The following is a 16,056-nucleotide window of genomic DNA, read 5'->3' as shown; positions in this document are numbered from 1 at the left end:
CCATGCTGCGGCAAGTTTAATGCCACCTCCAACGGCGGCACCGAAAGCCTTTGAATGGAAACGGTTACCTGACGTGATCGTGGTACCAGCAAGCTGCTAAACAGATTGCTGTACACCACGGATGAGTGGCCATCGATCGAAACACAGCCGAAACAAGCAAGCCGAGCGCGTATAAGTAGGGCCCCGGCGGAAGGGCCATCTATCTCGCCTGCACCACGCGGCCGCTGTCCTACCCGCGGCCTTCCTTCCTCCCACCGGCCACCGCTCTCCGCCTCTGCGCACCCACATGGCGTCCGCGACCACCGCGCGCCACGTCCACATCGAGGGCCTGCAGACGGCCGTGCCGACGCGCAAGGTGGAGCCGGGGCGGGCGCGCCCCGTGTCCGTGGCCGCGCCCCCGCTCCCGGCCGCCGCGCTGCAGCGCCGCGCCCGCGTCGTGCTCTACTACCGCGCGGAGGCGGATGGTGCGGCGGCGTGGGGCCCGGAGGAGGCGCTCCTGGTGAAGGAGTCCCTGAGCGAGGCCGTGGCGGACCACCCGGAGATGGCCGGCCGGCTCCGGCGCCGCGCCGACGGGTCCTGGGAGGTGAAGCTCAACGACACGGGCGTCAGGCTCGTGCTCGCCACGGCCGAGACCACCGTGGACGACTTCGTCGGCGGCGGCGCCGGCCGGGAGGCCGCGCTCGCGCCGTGGACCGACGTGGACGCCGAGGACCCCGACATGAGCGCCCTCTTCTTCGTGCAGGTACGACCCCCATCCATGATCGATCGATCGGTCGTACAGCGCGCGTCGCGCGATCGGATCCGTGGCGGCAACAGAGTCCGCCGATCGCGTGACCTGTTCCAATTTTGAGGACTCGATCTCGTGAGTGACCTACACCTGACACTTACAGTACTATTAACTAGTCGCTTGCTTCGTGCGTGACTGATTGAACGTCAGATATGTTCGCTTCGAACCTTCAAATTCTACCTTTTTTAAAGAAAAAGGTATCAAATTCTTGTCTAGAATTCAGTGTCTAGGAAGCTCGGTCACCTTTTCCGAATGGAAAAGAGATTACAGTCCGCAGCTGCATGGTAGGCTGTCCACCATTGGATCAGCATCAACGGGACTCAAACTAGGAAGTAAAGCAACACTAATGCCAGTTCCAACCCTCCACCTCAGCTGGTGTTTATAAAATTAATTGCACTGCCACATAAGAAAAATCTGATGTGGCAACCGAATTAATGAGAAGAAAGGAGAAAAAACGTAGAAACCGTGTCCCATGCAGAAAATAGTGTTAGACACAATCTCCAACGAGCAAGCTAGGGCTGAGCAGTGCGTTGGGACTGCGGGCGTTTCTTCTCCACCAGCTGTGTAGGCCCCACCGACTGGAGCCCGGCGCAGCGCGCGCCATGGGAGCCCAATGCTACCACCCGCCGGAGCTCACTGTCGTACTCGCCGAGGAGCTCTTTGTCGTGCTCGCGCAACTGACTGTGCTGCCGCGTATAGCTACGGACTCACAGCCGGCGAGTTGCCAGCATGGGTGTGGATGCCTCCAAATCTAAAAGAGCAAAGAAGACAAAGAAAGCAATAATCAATTTTTGCGAGATTGGAATTGGGATGTGAGATTGGGATTTGGTTGAAAGTACGAGGCAAGCTCGTGGATATGCTACACCCAAAGCAACCTGATATGGACCTGCCGTCGTGAATCACCTGCAAGACTGCTTGATGCAGCAGCTCGCGAATCCAGCTCATACTTGCGTGAATCGCTGACTTTTCCTACTGGGATCGAGCTCTTCTCCACTCAAATCGGCACCTTCCCTTCAAGATTGAGCTTCACTTCGCCTGAGTAGTTGTTTTCCCCCACCGGATCAAGCTGCTTTTTGCCCAAATCAGTAATCTCCCGTCGTAGGAGGGATTCGAACCTGCTTGCCGCGCCACGTGCAATCGGCTCGCTGGCGTGGCCCCGGCCACAACCGCGCGCCCCATCTAGCTCTCCGCCTCCGTCGGCCGTTAGCCTGCTTGTCGAAGTCCTTCGCCCACCCCATGGCGAGGTCGCACACGAAGAGGCCCCCGCCGCTCGTGCGTGGTTGGTCAGAGTCAGTGCTAGGAGAGAAGGGGGAGGAGAACGGAGGGAGATGGGAGATGAGAGAGGTGGGAGCGAATTTACTACGGACCCATGCATATGCTAGTTAGGAAACTGTGGGTTGGAGATGTGGTTTCTAGAGTTGGTTTCTTGCTGATATGGAAATGACATCATCTATGTAAAATGTGGGTTGAGACTGCCGTAACAACAGGTCTTGTAACTTGTAAGATTGAAAACCGGTGTTGATCGGGAAGTCCTTTCGTTTGCTTGAACTAGAACGCCCGATTGTTGAGCAAGATGCATGCCTAAACAAGAGGAGGAAAAGCTCTGTCGAGCAGTCACCAGAGTAGACTCAGAAACGTATAGCATCCGTATTGTGGCAAAATTTAGGGGGACATGGACAGTACGAGCAAGGGTTGAGTAAATTCGATCGGGACACGTACCGAACACCAAGCTGTGCCTGTGCGTTAGTTCGTACAAACAGAACAGCATCAAGGCGCAGCGCGATCGCGCAACAAACTTGCTGTCAAGTCTGCATTTTTTTTCTGTCAACAGTGCCATCTTGCAGAAAAGCACGAACCGTTCTGACGTGGATGTTTTCCTGCCGCGTGCAGCTGACACGGTTCCAGGGCGACGGGGGCTACACCGTGGGCGTGAGCTGCAGCCTGATGCTGTGCGACCCGCTGGCGCTGGCGCGCTTCCTCCTGTCGTGGGCGCGCACGCACGCCGAGATCAAGGCCCGGAGCAAGGCCGCCCCCATCCCGATGATGCAGTACGCGGGCTACTTCCAGCGCCCGGGCACCATGACCCGCCGCGTCAGGTCCGTCCCGGTCGACGCCTTCGCCGCCGGCGCCGGCGCCGAGACGGTGCTCTTCAGGGTCACACCTTCCGGGGCGCCCGACCACCGCGCGCTCGCCAGGGCCTGCGTCGACGAGGCCAGCGAGAGGATCGGCGCGGGGACGAAGGTGCCGCGGTTCTCGCTACTCGCCGTCGCCAGGGACGGCGTCGGGGACAACCCGAGGGGGATGACCGTGGAGACGTGCGCGGCGGACAGCCTTCCGGTGTCCGGGCACGAGCTCGAGGTTGCGCAGTGGCAGGACCTCGGGCTGGAGAAGTTCGCGCTCAGGGAGAGCAAGCCCGTGCACGTGTCCTACAGCATCGTGACCGGCGGCGACGAAGCGCTCGTGGTCGTGATGCCCGACGGCAAAGGGTTCCTGGTCACGGCGACTGTCCCGAAGCAGACCGAGAAATGATCGGTGAAGGTTTCGGTTATTGTGAGGAACATTTGATTTGATTATTAGGTAGTATGCTGATCGTTCTGTGACCCACCGTGTATGTCTTTTTATGGGAGTGAGTGATACTGTATATTGTTGTACCAGAAATAAGTCATCAAAAGTCATTGGTATTGCCCCTTCTTTCATAATCGTAATGAAAATAAGATACTCCAATTGTGTTCCAGGTTTAGAACGTCAACACAAAAAATTGCATGTCATCGACTCTTTCAAGGAACGCCAAGATCCACCCGTGCTGCTTGCCTGCTTCAGACTTCAAGTCATCGACCTCTCTCATGCTCTGAATTCTGATGCTTGAGGCTTCAAGTCATCAAAAGTAGTGAACAGTTTGAGTGGAAAAATATGTTGAACTAAACAAGTGTGGCAACTTGCGCAATAGATACATGCTGCATCTCGCTGAAACTGGGTGTTTCAATGGAAAAAGAGTCATGACCTGTCATTAAGAATGACGGTCGCCTTACTAACACTGAAACTTCTGTTCTGACACTGAACACTCAAATTATTGATGCCAAAGCGGACACCTTTTGTTATACAGACTGCAGAGAGGCGGTAAGCCAATGGGAAGTGTCCATGGTTAGTTGTACAGCGCTAAACCTTCATTACGCAAGCAAAGTTTTAGTGAATGGAAGTTAAGCATGTTACATAATTGTCTCCACCGGTCCACCCAAACAGGGCCCCTCAAATCTTGATGAATACTAGTAGTATTATTACAGATGCTGGCAGCAGATGCAGGGATGGCCCAGCAATCGCCGTCTAGCTCACCTGCTTTGACAATTGATTGAATGAAAACCTACTTGACAATGACAATGAAAAGCCAACCAATCATCGATGGGCTTAGATCAAATTAAGGTCCGCGCAAGGTACGATGCAGAAGCTATCAAATTGGTTTGTTCAACGGCTCAACTAAAACCTGCTTGCTGCAGCCTGCAGCTTTTAGCTGTACCTTTCATGACTCTTCCGGCCACTTTACTGACGTATTTTGTCCCAGCAAAATGCAGCACTTCAGGCAATACCATATATCATTCTATCTATACAAGTTGATAAGAAAAAGAGCAATAAAAAACTTTCTGTTAGTTCTATGGTGGGATGGGAACGTTCTACCTGGAATGATATAATATGTTGATTCAAAACAATAAACACTTCTTTTTAGAAGACACCTTTGTGCTAATGCGTCATTTTTTTGAAAGTAAATTGTTTCTTTTTTTCCCTAAAAGTAACGGGCGTTTCTGTTTTGATAGAGTGTTTTTCACCCTTGCTCACGCCGCAGCAAACACCAGTCTTTGTAAAACTATAAGTTGTAATTGCATCGTTATCGTTCCCCCGTGAACTTGCCATCGTCTTTTACATCGTTGCTCATCAGCGTGGTTGGTTAATTGTTGGACAGCGAGTGACTGGGACTAGTGAGCGCCTAGTAATTATTGGAATCCAGAACAAGCAGACGCCATTCCACCATCTCTATTAAAATTTAAACCCCACAAAATCATCCATAGGCAGCGTAGCTACATATTTGTTGGTTCTTGTCACTGCATCACCAGAAATCGTCCATGGAATCAGGGGACGCCGGAGCAGGAGAGTTGGTGACGAGCGTAACCAAACCCAACTCCACCAAAACTTACCAAATCACTTTCAGTTAGCACCTGCATCGCTTCGCTGACCCTATATAACGGCCGGTCACTCCAGGCCCCAGCACTCATCACTGCCCACAGCTAAGCCCTCCTGCAACGTTGTACTACTCATCTGTCTGGATTCCAGGCCGGCCATTGTTCCTGAAGCTGTCATCATGGCTGGCGCTGCAGTTATCGCCGGCCTGGTGCTCCTCGCCGCCGCCGCCGTCTCTCCGGCGTACGCCACGGATCACGTGGTCGGCGACGCGTCCGGGTGGACCAGCGGCGTGGACTACACCACCTGGACGAAAGGCAAGACCTTCAGTGTTGGCGACAACCTGGGTAAGTTACCAGTCTCAGCCTGCGGTTTAAGGATGCATCCGTAACGTGGCCCACATGTCGGTCGCAGCGTGGTCGTGAATTGTGGTAGCGCTTTTATTTTTTTCTCCAACGGTGAGGCTGCTGACAAAGTGCACGTGCACGGGGTGTGGCGCCGGCGATGCAGTGTTCCAGTACAGCGCGATGCACACGGTGGCGGAGGTGAGCTCGGCGGACTACAGCGCGTGCTCGGCCAGCAACTCCCTCCAGTCGTACAGCGACCAGAACACCAAGATCCCGCTCACCGCGCCCGGCACGCGCTACTTCATCTGCGGCACCCCGGGCCACTGCAGCGGCGGCATGAAGCTCGCCGTCACGGTGTCCGCCGCGGCCGCCACCGCCCCGGCGGCGTCGTCCCCGCCCGCCACGCCCGGTACCCCCGGCGACGACGACGACACGCCCCCGGCGACGACCACGCCGTCCGCGTCCACGCCCCCCGCGACGACGGCGGCGCCCACGACCAGGTCCACCTCGACCAGCGCCGCCGGGGAGGACCCGCTCGCGATAGGCGTCCTGGCCGGCGCCGCGGGGCTCGTCGGCCTCGCCCTGATGGCCTAGGCAAGAGGCAGTGCTGTCGTTCCCGTGCCCTTTTCCGTTTGGTTGCGGTCGGTTGTTTTACGCGCTCTGAGTTCACGTTTAATGCGTCCCGAACGTCTTGGTTCGAGACTCGTTGTGTACCTGTACCTGTACGATCATTCTTGATTTAGAGAAACTGCAGTTCTCTGATGTTTGGACCCACGCTGTCTGGCTGTGTGTTCCGTGTCGCCTGTATCGGAGACGCCACGCGCCGCGAGCGGAGCTGTTGCACGCTGCCACACAGAACTGATGCTGAGCCCATGGAGCAACTCTGACAGCAATGTAGCTTTGGCCCAAGAGGCGCGCTGGCCCAGAACTGAACCAACCTTTGCCAGTTCCTTCCTACTAATCGGGTGTCCATTGGTGCTACAGTATCTCTAAACGACCTTTTATATCTTTAAAAATAGAGATTTTATTAAAAAAATATCCTTTAATAGACTCTTAGATATCTAAATATATATAAACCTTCTCTATTTCGAATTTCTTACTGGCTGTTGAAGATATAGAAACACTGTTGAAGAATACGTATAAGATATAGAAAAGCTGTTGGAGAGTACAAATATATAAAAAAATTGTTAGAGAGTACAAAGATATAGAATATAACTTTTACTCAAATAACTCTCTAAATAACTTTCTAAATGATGATTTAGATAGTAGATTTTAAAAATAACATTTGGAGATGCTCTGGTACCGGAACAAAACCTCCCGGGGGGGGGGGGGGGGGGGGCAGAGGCCAGAGCTAAAATTTCTAACCAATTAACGCCTGTCGGTTCAGGCGCAGCGCCCGGCACCGACGTGCAATTCGACCTGGGACAGAACAAGCTGTGGCGAGGCCCAAGGCTCGTGACGGACCTTTTTTTTTTTAAAGAAAGCAGGAGCACCGCTTGAACTGTTGAGCATATGGTCGTGACGGACTAACGGGCCTATTGGCCGGGTATGCGGCCATGCGGGCGGGGCTCGTCGGCATCGCCCTGATGGGCTAGGCCAAGAGAGGGAGGACTGAGGACGTGCTCGATTGATTGCTGTAGCATTCCTGGGAGAGAGAGAGAGAGAGAGAGAGAGAGAGAGAGAGAGAGATTGTTGCAGCGCCCGTTCTGCCTGTCTATCAATTCCATGCCGTGTCAAATGGAGTAACGTTTCTGCTCAAAACAAAATGGAGTGACATTTATTAAAAAATTATGCCCCTACCAAAATATACTATTATTCCTCTCAAAAAATAAAAAAACGTATTATGCTGCCACTATCATGTCTCCATGTGTAACTTATTAGTGTTCAATTAAAATCAGAGCAGTCCTTTTCGAAAAAAACTAAAGCAGTTTTTTCGCCAAAAAAACCCCCAAACAGTTTTCAGTTCTCTCCAAAATGTTGCAAGCTGTAACTCGTCATCGTCGCTGTGCTTGGATCTGTTGGATTGGAGAGGAGCAACCAAATTAAGGCGGGATCTATATGAGTGAATTCATGTGGGTGGGTGGGTGGGTGGGTGTGTGTGTGGTGGGGGGGGGGGGTGTTGTGCCCCTGCTGTATGATAGATTTTTGTTCAGTGTGTAGGAGTTGATTCTTATATACGTAGGGTAGAGTTGATACATACATACATACATACATATATACATACATACATACATACATACATACATACATACATACATACATACATACATACATACATACATACATACATACATACATACATACATGTATGCTGGACCAAGATGTCCCTATTAGCCACTCCATTCTTCTTTTTTCAGAATCCTATTTCAAGGAGACACATGTCTTACATGAATTCTTTCGACACAAATTACGTATCTCTAGCTACACTTCGTTGAAATGATAGGGGCAAATGCTCATATGTATTTTCTTATCAAGCTATTGTATGACGCACTTTATATGGGATTATCTAGTGTCTAGTAGTTGACTTTGATGGAGGGCAGTTCGTGCCCTCTACTATCTGCCGGACCAGAGGTTCCTATTATTAGCCCCTGCATTATTTTTTAAACTCATATTCGATACCACTAGAATAATTCTTTCATCAAATATCAGGCGTTTCTAATTATATGTCTTTTACTCTAATTCTTTCGCACCATGGATGTAGAGAGAATGAGCTCCTGAGGTAGAAGATCGAGCTCCTAGCTCGGTCGAAAGGGAAGGAAAGCTGCTCTGCTCAGGTCGACTACTAGAGCAAAATCCGCACGCACAGCACAAGTGTCTGCAAACCCACAAACAGCGTAAATCTGCAACGGCACACATGCCCCTGAGGCCGGCCCTGAACGGACGATCGATCCGGAACATTAATCCTTGCAGGCAAGTTGTGCGCTGCGTGCTCATCGCCCCGGCCCGGCGGCGGCCCGCATGATTGCGCGATGGCCCGTCCAACCACACCTTGCTCCCCCATATTTATGTGCTTGCATGCAAGACGGAAGCGAGAAATCAGGGCCGAAAGCGCCTCTCATCATCAGTGAAATTGACAGGCTAACTCCGATGAATCTGTTCAGGGCTGCAGGCCACGGAGCCACGAGCCTAGAACCCGTGGAGGAGCTCCAGAACGGATTCCTTGCGTACCGCGCACTCATCCGATGGCACCAGGATCCCCACGCCACGCACGCATGGCGTGCCTCCGAAGCGAGAGAGGATGGGCGGCGGGGCTGGCGCCGTACTCGAGCGGCGTGGCGCAGGGTCTCGACAGCGAGATCTCTATCGCTTTGCTCCGTTTCTCGCTCGTGCCTCCGGCCGTCCGGCGTCCCCCGGGTGGCCGCCGGGTCCATCGGGCTGGCGATCATGCCGTGCGTGATCGCCTTCAATTCACTCGCGGTGATGGCGCGCGCGGCCGGCCGGCCGGCCCCGGCCCCCTCCGGCCACCCACCAACCGCAGGCACGTCACGTTGGCCCTGCTCGCCCGCCCCCGCCGGCGTCCTCGATCCCAGGACCTTTTTCCAGAGGCGTGGCCTGCATCATCAACTTCGAGCAGGGAGGGGTACACGCATGCCATGGCAATTGCTCTGGCGATCGCTGGTCACGACGAACGGTTGGTGAGGAGCTTTCTGATCATATCACGTGGATGCCCATATTCTTTTTTGGCACCGAACTTTTTACGCGCCGATTTACATTGCATTCAGAAAGGGGCTTTCTTTACTGGCAGTTGCAGCTTGGCGTTGCGGGTGGCTTCTTTGCGGTATTGTTACGGCTTCCGATGTGATTAGCAGCCGATTTTCCAACATTGTTATAAATTAATATTTCACAGCCACAAGTTGGTGTGATGGTATCCGACCCAAATATGCAATGGAACTGTATAAATGAAGCTGTTGCTAATTGTTACGGGCTAGTTTGTCTCTCAGCTTGAAGGATTTTTCTTTTTGGTCGCCATTCCTTCGTCCTTTTTCATGCCTGACACCGGACTAATTCAGGCTGGGCCGGTGGGTCCGTTTGTGTAAAAGAAAAAAAAAAGGCCCAACTAAACCCTGTCGTCTCCGTTCTTTCTTCTCTCTGAAGAAAGCGGCCGTCCCGAGTGAGTGATTGCATCAAGAGGACATTCGCTTTTGTCACCGTTTTTGACTTTTTTCAAACAGCGCAGCCCGTATCATTTACCGCTTTTCCGCATCCAGATCCAGGCGAGCCGGACGGAAAAATCGTGATCTAAAGCGTCCGTGCTTTTTACAGACCCACATGTATGGTCGCTCACGTGGACATGTTCCTCCTAGCTACTACTTCCTACCTGCGAATGCACCGTGGTAATTACTACACCCAGCTCTGAATAAACCCTGACAGCGAAACAACGTTCGTTCGGTTCGACTGTCTGAACCGCCACAGCAGCACGAAGTCCGGACATGATCATCAGTTCATCACACGCACATGTTCCCAGCTACTACTGCGTACCTGCGATGCCAATGCGGCCGTGGTAATTACATTGCACCCAGCTCGATCCTGAATTCTGAACCAACACAATGAAATCTTCGCTGCGATCTAGTCCAACACAGTACAGAAGGACCACGGCTCTCTCAGTGCTGGCACCAGTAACAAGTTAGATCACGGGTGAATCTATTTAAGCCATCGCGGTAGGTAATAATTTAAGCCATCACGGTAAGTAATAATCTGCACAGAGAATTTATTCAACTGCCACAGAAACAATGCACCAAGAATATACACAAAATCCTCTCTATAGAACCAAAATGTAGTGCGGGAAAAGTACAGCGCGACACCCGCGGGGCAGAACACTAACCACCACCCGCCCGCGGAGCCAAAGAAACCAATGCATCGCCACCATCATCATCGTACATCAAGAATCGCTCGGTCCGAGCATGCCGGTAAAAAGTAAAATTAAATAACAACACGGTAGAAAAAGAGAAAAAAAAGGGAGATGAAACGGAAACGGAGCAGCAGCAACGTCGTCGTCGTCGAGGCACGGGGAGTCGGGGAGGGATGACAGCATCGACGCGATCGGAGGAGGAGGAGGAGATCTACTACTCAAAGCAGGACAGCGAGGCCCGCGCCCGCCAACGCCACGACCGTGGCGAAGGCGGCCGCGCGCGCGGCGCTCGCACCCGAGTCTTCGGTCGTCGGCGTGCCCGCGGGCGAGAGCGCGGGCGCCGGGGACGTCGCGGCGGCGGGGCTCGGGGTCTTGGGGCTCTTCGGGGATGCGGCCGGTGTCGCCACCGGCGGGAGCGTCGGGGCGGTGCTCGGGGCCGGCGTGGGCGCGGCGGGAGGCGGGGTGGCGGGGGGAGGAGGCGTGGCCGGAGGCGGCGCCATGGGCGGGGACGGGGGCGGGGTGGCGGGAGCGGGCGGCGGGCTCGCCGGGGGAGACGGCGGCGGCGTGGTGGGGGCGGGCGGGGGAGAGGCCGGCGGCGTGGTCGGTGCTGGAGGAGGAGTCATCGGGGCCGGGGGCGGCGTAGTGGGGGCCGGAGGAGGGGTGGTCGGCGCCGGGGGCGGCGTGGTCGGAGCCGGAGGAGGGTTGGTGGGGGCGGGAGGCGGGTTGCCGGCCGGAGGCGCCTGGGGCGCCGGCGGCGGGTTGCCCGCTGGAGGCGCCTGCGGCGGCGCGTTCGGCGTCTGCGGGGGCTGCGCCGGCGGCGCCTGCTGCGCGGCGCAGGACGCGATCAGGAGCGCGAGGACGAGGGGGCGGAGGAGGGGCGCCATGATCCCGCGTGGTTTCTTGAGAGCTGGAGCTCGCTCGAGCAGTGGGAGGGAAGCGAGCGGGAGAGTGAAGGTTATATAGCGAGGCGGCGAATGGCGATCGAGCTTAGCCTCCAGCCAGCTCACTCGTGTCTGCACTGCCACTGGTTATGGCGCAGCTAGCTAAGCTCGCGCGCAATCAATCAAGGTGGCGGACGAGTACGTCACCCAAGGAGGAGTACGGCCACGGTATGAACTGTTTGCCAAGTGCTCGCATTACTAACGTAATCTCTGTACTTAGCAGCGTATCTCGCGTGCACCTGGACACAATTTCCTATCGGTGTATCTGGAGAGTGAAGAGTACATGGATGCAGTACGGCTACGTTGCTGTGTACGTAGGCGAATGCATGGGTGGTGACTGGTGATGGGCCCCGGCCCGGCCCTTGTGGCTTGTCCTTGTATCGGTTGGTGCAAATGCCAGCTGCCCAGCTCCACCACCACAGCCTTTCACTGTGCTGCCTTTTTGCTCCCGAGAGTGATGGTTGTTCCATGGAGGTTGAACAATTAAGTTGTCTGCGTGTCCTTTGCAAAAGTGGCCGAGGGCCAGCTACGATATTCTAATCGCGTTACATATGTTTTCGTTAGTGCATGAGAAGGAAAAGTATAGCAACCAACCCAGCCAAAGAATAACACCTTCTAGTGCGTCACGTTATAGCAAACATTCACTACAAAAATTTCAGTAGCAACAAGCACTGATCCATGTCGCATGGTTAAGTGCCGCTTTCCTACTCCTTATTACGTACTGACCTTTCCCCATAGGTTGTAATTTAGTAACAACATCATTTTCTCACATGCTACTGTGACATCATCTGATTAAGGATCAAGCATCATGTCCTAATTCATTCTCTCCTTCCAGTTCAGTCTTAATTACCCATTTGTTCACTAAACAAAAACTTAGCTGTAGATAAAAAAAGGTCAGATCGTTCCATAAACTTATAGTACCATCGTTAGTTTCTAGGCTGTCAAAGGCTAACGCAACGACAGCATTACAATAATAATAAGCAGAGCATGTCACTCCTGCCGCCTCAGATCAATGATTAAAGAAACAAAAGGGGGGCTACTAACTAAAGGTAAAGGCAAAGCAACCAGCTTTTCCAGGCCATTATTCTAGGACGTTTCAGGATTACATTACATATATTTTGGCAAATTTAGGTAGGGGCTTGCGTTGCATGCATGGCACCCACGCACACCCATTATCACACAGTACAGATTCATCACGCATGCCTTCTCACTATCATGGCGTGTCATCTCATCTCCAATTCTCCATCCATCCATCCATCCATTTCTCATCTGATGGTGTGAGAGGAGCGCGGCATCAAAGGGCCAAAGGCTCAGCTAGCTGCCAGTTGCGTAGCACTGCCCCGGCCGGCCGGCGGGCCGGGCCTTGCGTGATTCGGGAGGCTGCCGCGCCGTGCCAATAAACTAGCGGCTCCGGTTGGCGAGAGAGCAGCGTTGGTGATTTGAAGCGCCAGCGAATTGCTCCCGCACCGACGGAAAAAAAGAGAGAGAGAGAGAGAGGGGGAAATGGAAACATGTGAAGGAGCATCCGTTGCTATTGGTGCTTGGAAATTCAGTGACCTCTCTTCGACTGGTCAAGACCGACAACGACCTGGTTGGTGCGCAACTCTGAAGCAATGCAAGTCTCCATCTGGCGCTGGCGCCCGGCTCGGGTCTCTGAAGTCTGAATGAAGCATCCGGGCTTACTCTTCTGAGTTCTGAATTCTGATCCGGTGTCCGCGCGTGCAGCCAGCCACCGTTCCCCCATTATCAGGTACCAGGTTCAGTTCCAATAGAGAGCAAAGCGTAACTACAGCTCTCGGCCTGTCCAGTTCTGCAGACACCAGGTTGAGTTCGAACAGGGGAGCAGCAAAGTGTTGCTACAGACAATGCTGTAGGTTAGGTTTTCAGACCGCAGACGCCCACACGTACGTACCAGCACGTACCAACGTCGTACTGCAGCAGATCACTCGCCCACATCTCAAGCGCTGTGCTGAACGAAGCTGAACCAAACCACGGATGAACATGAAGCTAGCTTGCTCGGCAGGTAGCGATGCTTTCTAATCGGCAGGCTATGGCGATGGCACGCCCACACACGCACATAGTTTTCACAAAGATCGTCCTACCAACCAGCCGCCCCTTCACTCACTGCTCGATCGATCACCGGAATTGTATAAGCATCCGACAGCGACTCGCAAACCAACCGGATCCTGGCCCATGGCCACGAGCCTAGTCCTCCACCAACAGCCTGGACCTCCTCCTCGATCAACATCATCGTGAGGTCGGCCCGGCCGCCCTCGCGCGGTCTCGAGTCCGGGCCGTACAATCATGAGGCGCGCACGGGGTGGCCTGGCTGCTGGCCGCGCCACCACGAGATGGAGCTGGTCGGAAATATTTGAATGGTTCGCGCTGCGATCCCCGGCGACGGTGACGTGGCGGAAGTGATGGCGGGGTTGGGTAGGTGGGGTACATTGCAAGGGAAGCAAAGCGGCCATCCATCCAACCATCCGCCCGTCCCCCTTTTCCGAGATCCACCACCCGTCGCCTTCGTTCGTCTTCCTCCTTCCGATCCTCGCTCCCAACTACCGTGCTGCGTGGCCATTCATCGGGGGGCGCCATGCGCTGCGGTGTGAGTTGTCACGGTGTACCGCGCGCAGGCCAGCGGCCCAGCGCCCAGTGATCGTAGCTGTGCGTTGTGTGTTCGCTGTAGAGGCTTGGGCGGAGGATCCAGGGCGTTGGCTGGCTGGCTTGGTTGGTCTCGGCTCGTGGTGGGTCGTTGGGTCATTACGTGCGGGGAAGGTTGTACTTGTGGTGAGATGTATGCGTTGCTGTACTGCAAAGATAAAGAGAGGGGGGGAGAGGTGAAAGTGAAAGGCTTCTCCCCCCTTTCCGTAGTGTTGGAATTTGGCGGCCAGTTAATTGGAGTTTTACTCGGCTCCTACCGATTGATGGGCTGAATCAAAGCCGCCGCCTCTATGTTTCTGTCGTAGTTCAGTAGTTGCACGGCGTGGCTAGATTTCACTGGCCGGCCTCGCGTGGCGGATCGGAGCAGCTGGGACAGCGATGTTGGGTGGACGCGGCCGGGCCGGGCAGACTTTCCGTGATCCAAGCATTGATGAGGAGCTAGCTCATTCGGGCGAAGGGGAGACTGATGCTGGGAGCCTGGGAGTGGACGGGAAGAAATTTAAGCCGGTGGCAATGGTAATGGTGGTAGTAAGTAAAATTCTGACACGTCAAATCTACTTCACATTGCAGTTCGTGACCGGCGATGTTTCTGGGGTGTCCGCGGCGGCCGGCGGGCACTCGCCGACGTGCCTCCTGCGCCTGCCTGACGAGGACGATCGAGTCGTTGACGCAGTCCACGCCCGATCTGGGACGCTCGTGTTTGATCTAATGGGCAGCAGGGACCCAGGGATGGACGGTACCTCAAATACCTCAAATTATTTTAGTCGTGCGTGTTGCCCGCCGCTATGGAACGATGCTCGTTGCTCATATTGTCATTTGCATTGCACACAAATCCTCTGTTACTCCATCAAAACATTCTTCCAATAACCTGTTGTTGTGTAACTGTTGAATGTGTAGGGATGGATGGTGGCGGTTGTAGACACTTGTGCCACTATGGGCCGTGGCGTAGAATACGTTTTGCTGCCCTGCATGTGTCACCAAAGGGCACAAAGCTCAAACGAATATGTCAACGTTCGGTGTTTCGAGGGATTCAAGCAGAGGTCACACTGATCTCCATTGATTACAGACTTCTTGAGGATGTTTGATTTGTAGTGGATGGATTCTTAGATAGCTGCCATACAAAGAATAGCGTGTGTATTATTGGCACACTGTTGATTTGCGGACCCATATTTGCATTGTGAGTACCAGCTTTGGAATGCTTTCTGCTGCCTCTATCACTTCTAAATATCTAAACAATTGGAGGTGGATCGAGTAATAAATGATCAATTCGTAGGAAAGATGGCGCTTCGATAATTTCCCAACGACTCCACATTGTGCTTGCCCCTATCAGTTTCATCTAATATCCCAACAATACGAAACTGTCTCTGGTTCTCTGATTGCAGAGAAATGAGCACCACATTTATGCTCCACGTGTGATCGTCTGAAACGGGAAATCACCACGATTCAGTTGCTGGACATGCAGGCTGTAGGGATGAAGCACGCATTGACGCTGAGTGTGGTGCGCCTTGTGACTTAGCTTGTATATCGGCGTGAGGACCGTGAAGCAGGCACGCAAACGGAAGGTTGACACGCATGACTGTAGATGAGCTAGGTGGGCTAGCCAAATTGACCTGAAGACAGCGAGCGGCTGCATCCTGGATCATCTAAAACGACAAATTGCCATGATTCAGTTTGTGGACATGCAGGCTGTAAGGATCTTAGGGATCACTCACGAATGTGGTTCAGAACGCGGTGCGGTTTGTGTGACTTCCTAGCACATCGGTATGAGGATCATAAGGCCCGTGTCCGGAAAGTTCATACGCGTGACTGCTGCTCAGGTGGGCGGGCTAAGCGAAATTGGCGTGAAGACGGCCGGTGGTGTGTGATCGTAGAGCACCTCTCGGTCTACGGGGTTAATCCGCTAGTCAGGCAAAGGTTGGCACCCTCCAATCACGAGCTGGTTACCGAGTCTTCTGGTGTGACCCGACCAAAGGCATGCGCTCAAACGGAACGCGAAACCTATTTCACTTCTCATTTTTTGTGGCTGCAAACAACATTAGCCCACAATGTTTAAAGTACCTATGTTTACACAGTAGCTTTTTGAATAGAAATGCGTAATGTGGTTAGGAAGAAAATCTAATGACATGGTTACATCACTACGCGATTCTTTTGCCAAATCTAAATTTTTAAGCACTCGTCATTAATTTTTTGAAGGTCAGCTGTTGTGTCTAACAACCTATAGAAGTAGAATGTTATTTGTTATCGAGGCACCATCATCCGAGAACCCTTCGATCGATACCATCACCCGAGTACCTTTCGATCCAT

At 53.6% G+C, this 16,056-nt stretch overlaps 3 protein-coding genes across 3 annotated transcripts; 2 read left to right on the top strand and 1 right to left on the bottom strand.

Moving 5' to 3' along the window:
- The first annotated feature begins 213 nt into the window (after positions 1-213).
- Positions 214-3,486, top strand: LOC112882737. The gene is made up of 2 exons (XM_025947899.1): positions 214-742; positions 2,678-3,486. The coding sequence occupies exons 1-2, from the start codon at positions 287-289 to the stop codon at positions 3,314-3,316; spliced, it is 1,095 nt and encodes a 364-aa protein (XP_025803684.1). The 5' UTR covers positions 214-286; the 3' UTR covers positions 3,317-3,486.
- A 1,542-nt stretch (positions 3,487-5,028) lies between these two features.
- LOC112882821 (mavicyanin-like) lies at positions 5,029-6,063 on the top strand. Its single transcript, XM_025948006.1, has 2 exons — positions 5,029-5,301; positions 5,465-6,063. The coding sequence occupies exons 1-2, from the start codon at positions 5,136-5,138 to the stop codon at positions 5,893-5,895; spliced, it is 597 nt and encodes a 198-aa protein (XP_025803791.1). The 5' UTR covers positions 5,029-5,135; the 3' UTR covers positions 5,896-6,063.
- Positions 6,064-10,368: 4,305 nt separating this feature from the next.
- LOC112898352 (vegetative cell wall protein gp1-like) lies at positions 10,369-11,034 on the bottom strand. Its single transcript, XM_025966687.1, has one exon. It carries the CDS (start codon positions 11,032-11,034, stop codon positions 10,369-10,371), a length of 666 nt encoding a protein of 221 aa, XP_025822472.1.
- Positions 11,035-16,056: the final 5,022 nt, after the last annotated feature.

This window comes from Panicum hallii, chromosome 1, assembly GCF_002211085.1.
Source record: "Panicum hallii strain FIL2 chromosome 1, PHallii_v3.1, whole genome shotgun sequence".
Classification (NCBI taxonomy): Eukaryota; Viridiplantae; Streptophyta; class Magnoliopsida; order Poales; family Poaceae; genus Panicum; species Panicum hallii.
The sequence above is the reverse complement of the archived record's forward strand: the minus strand, read 5'-3'. Positions and strand labels throughout refer to the sequence as shown.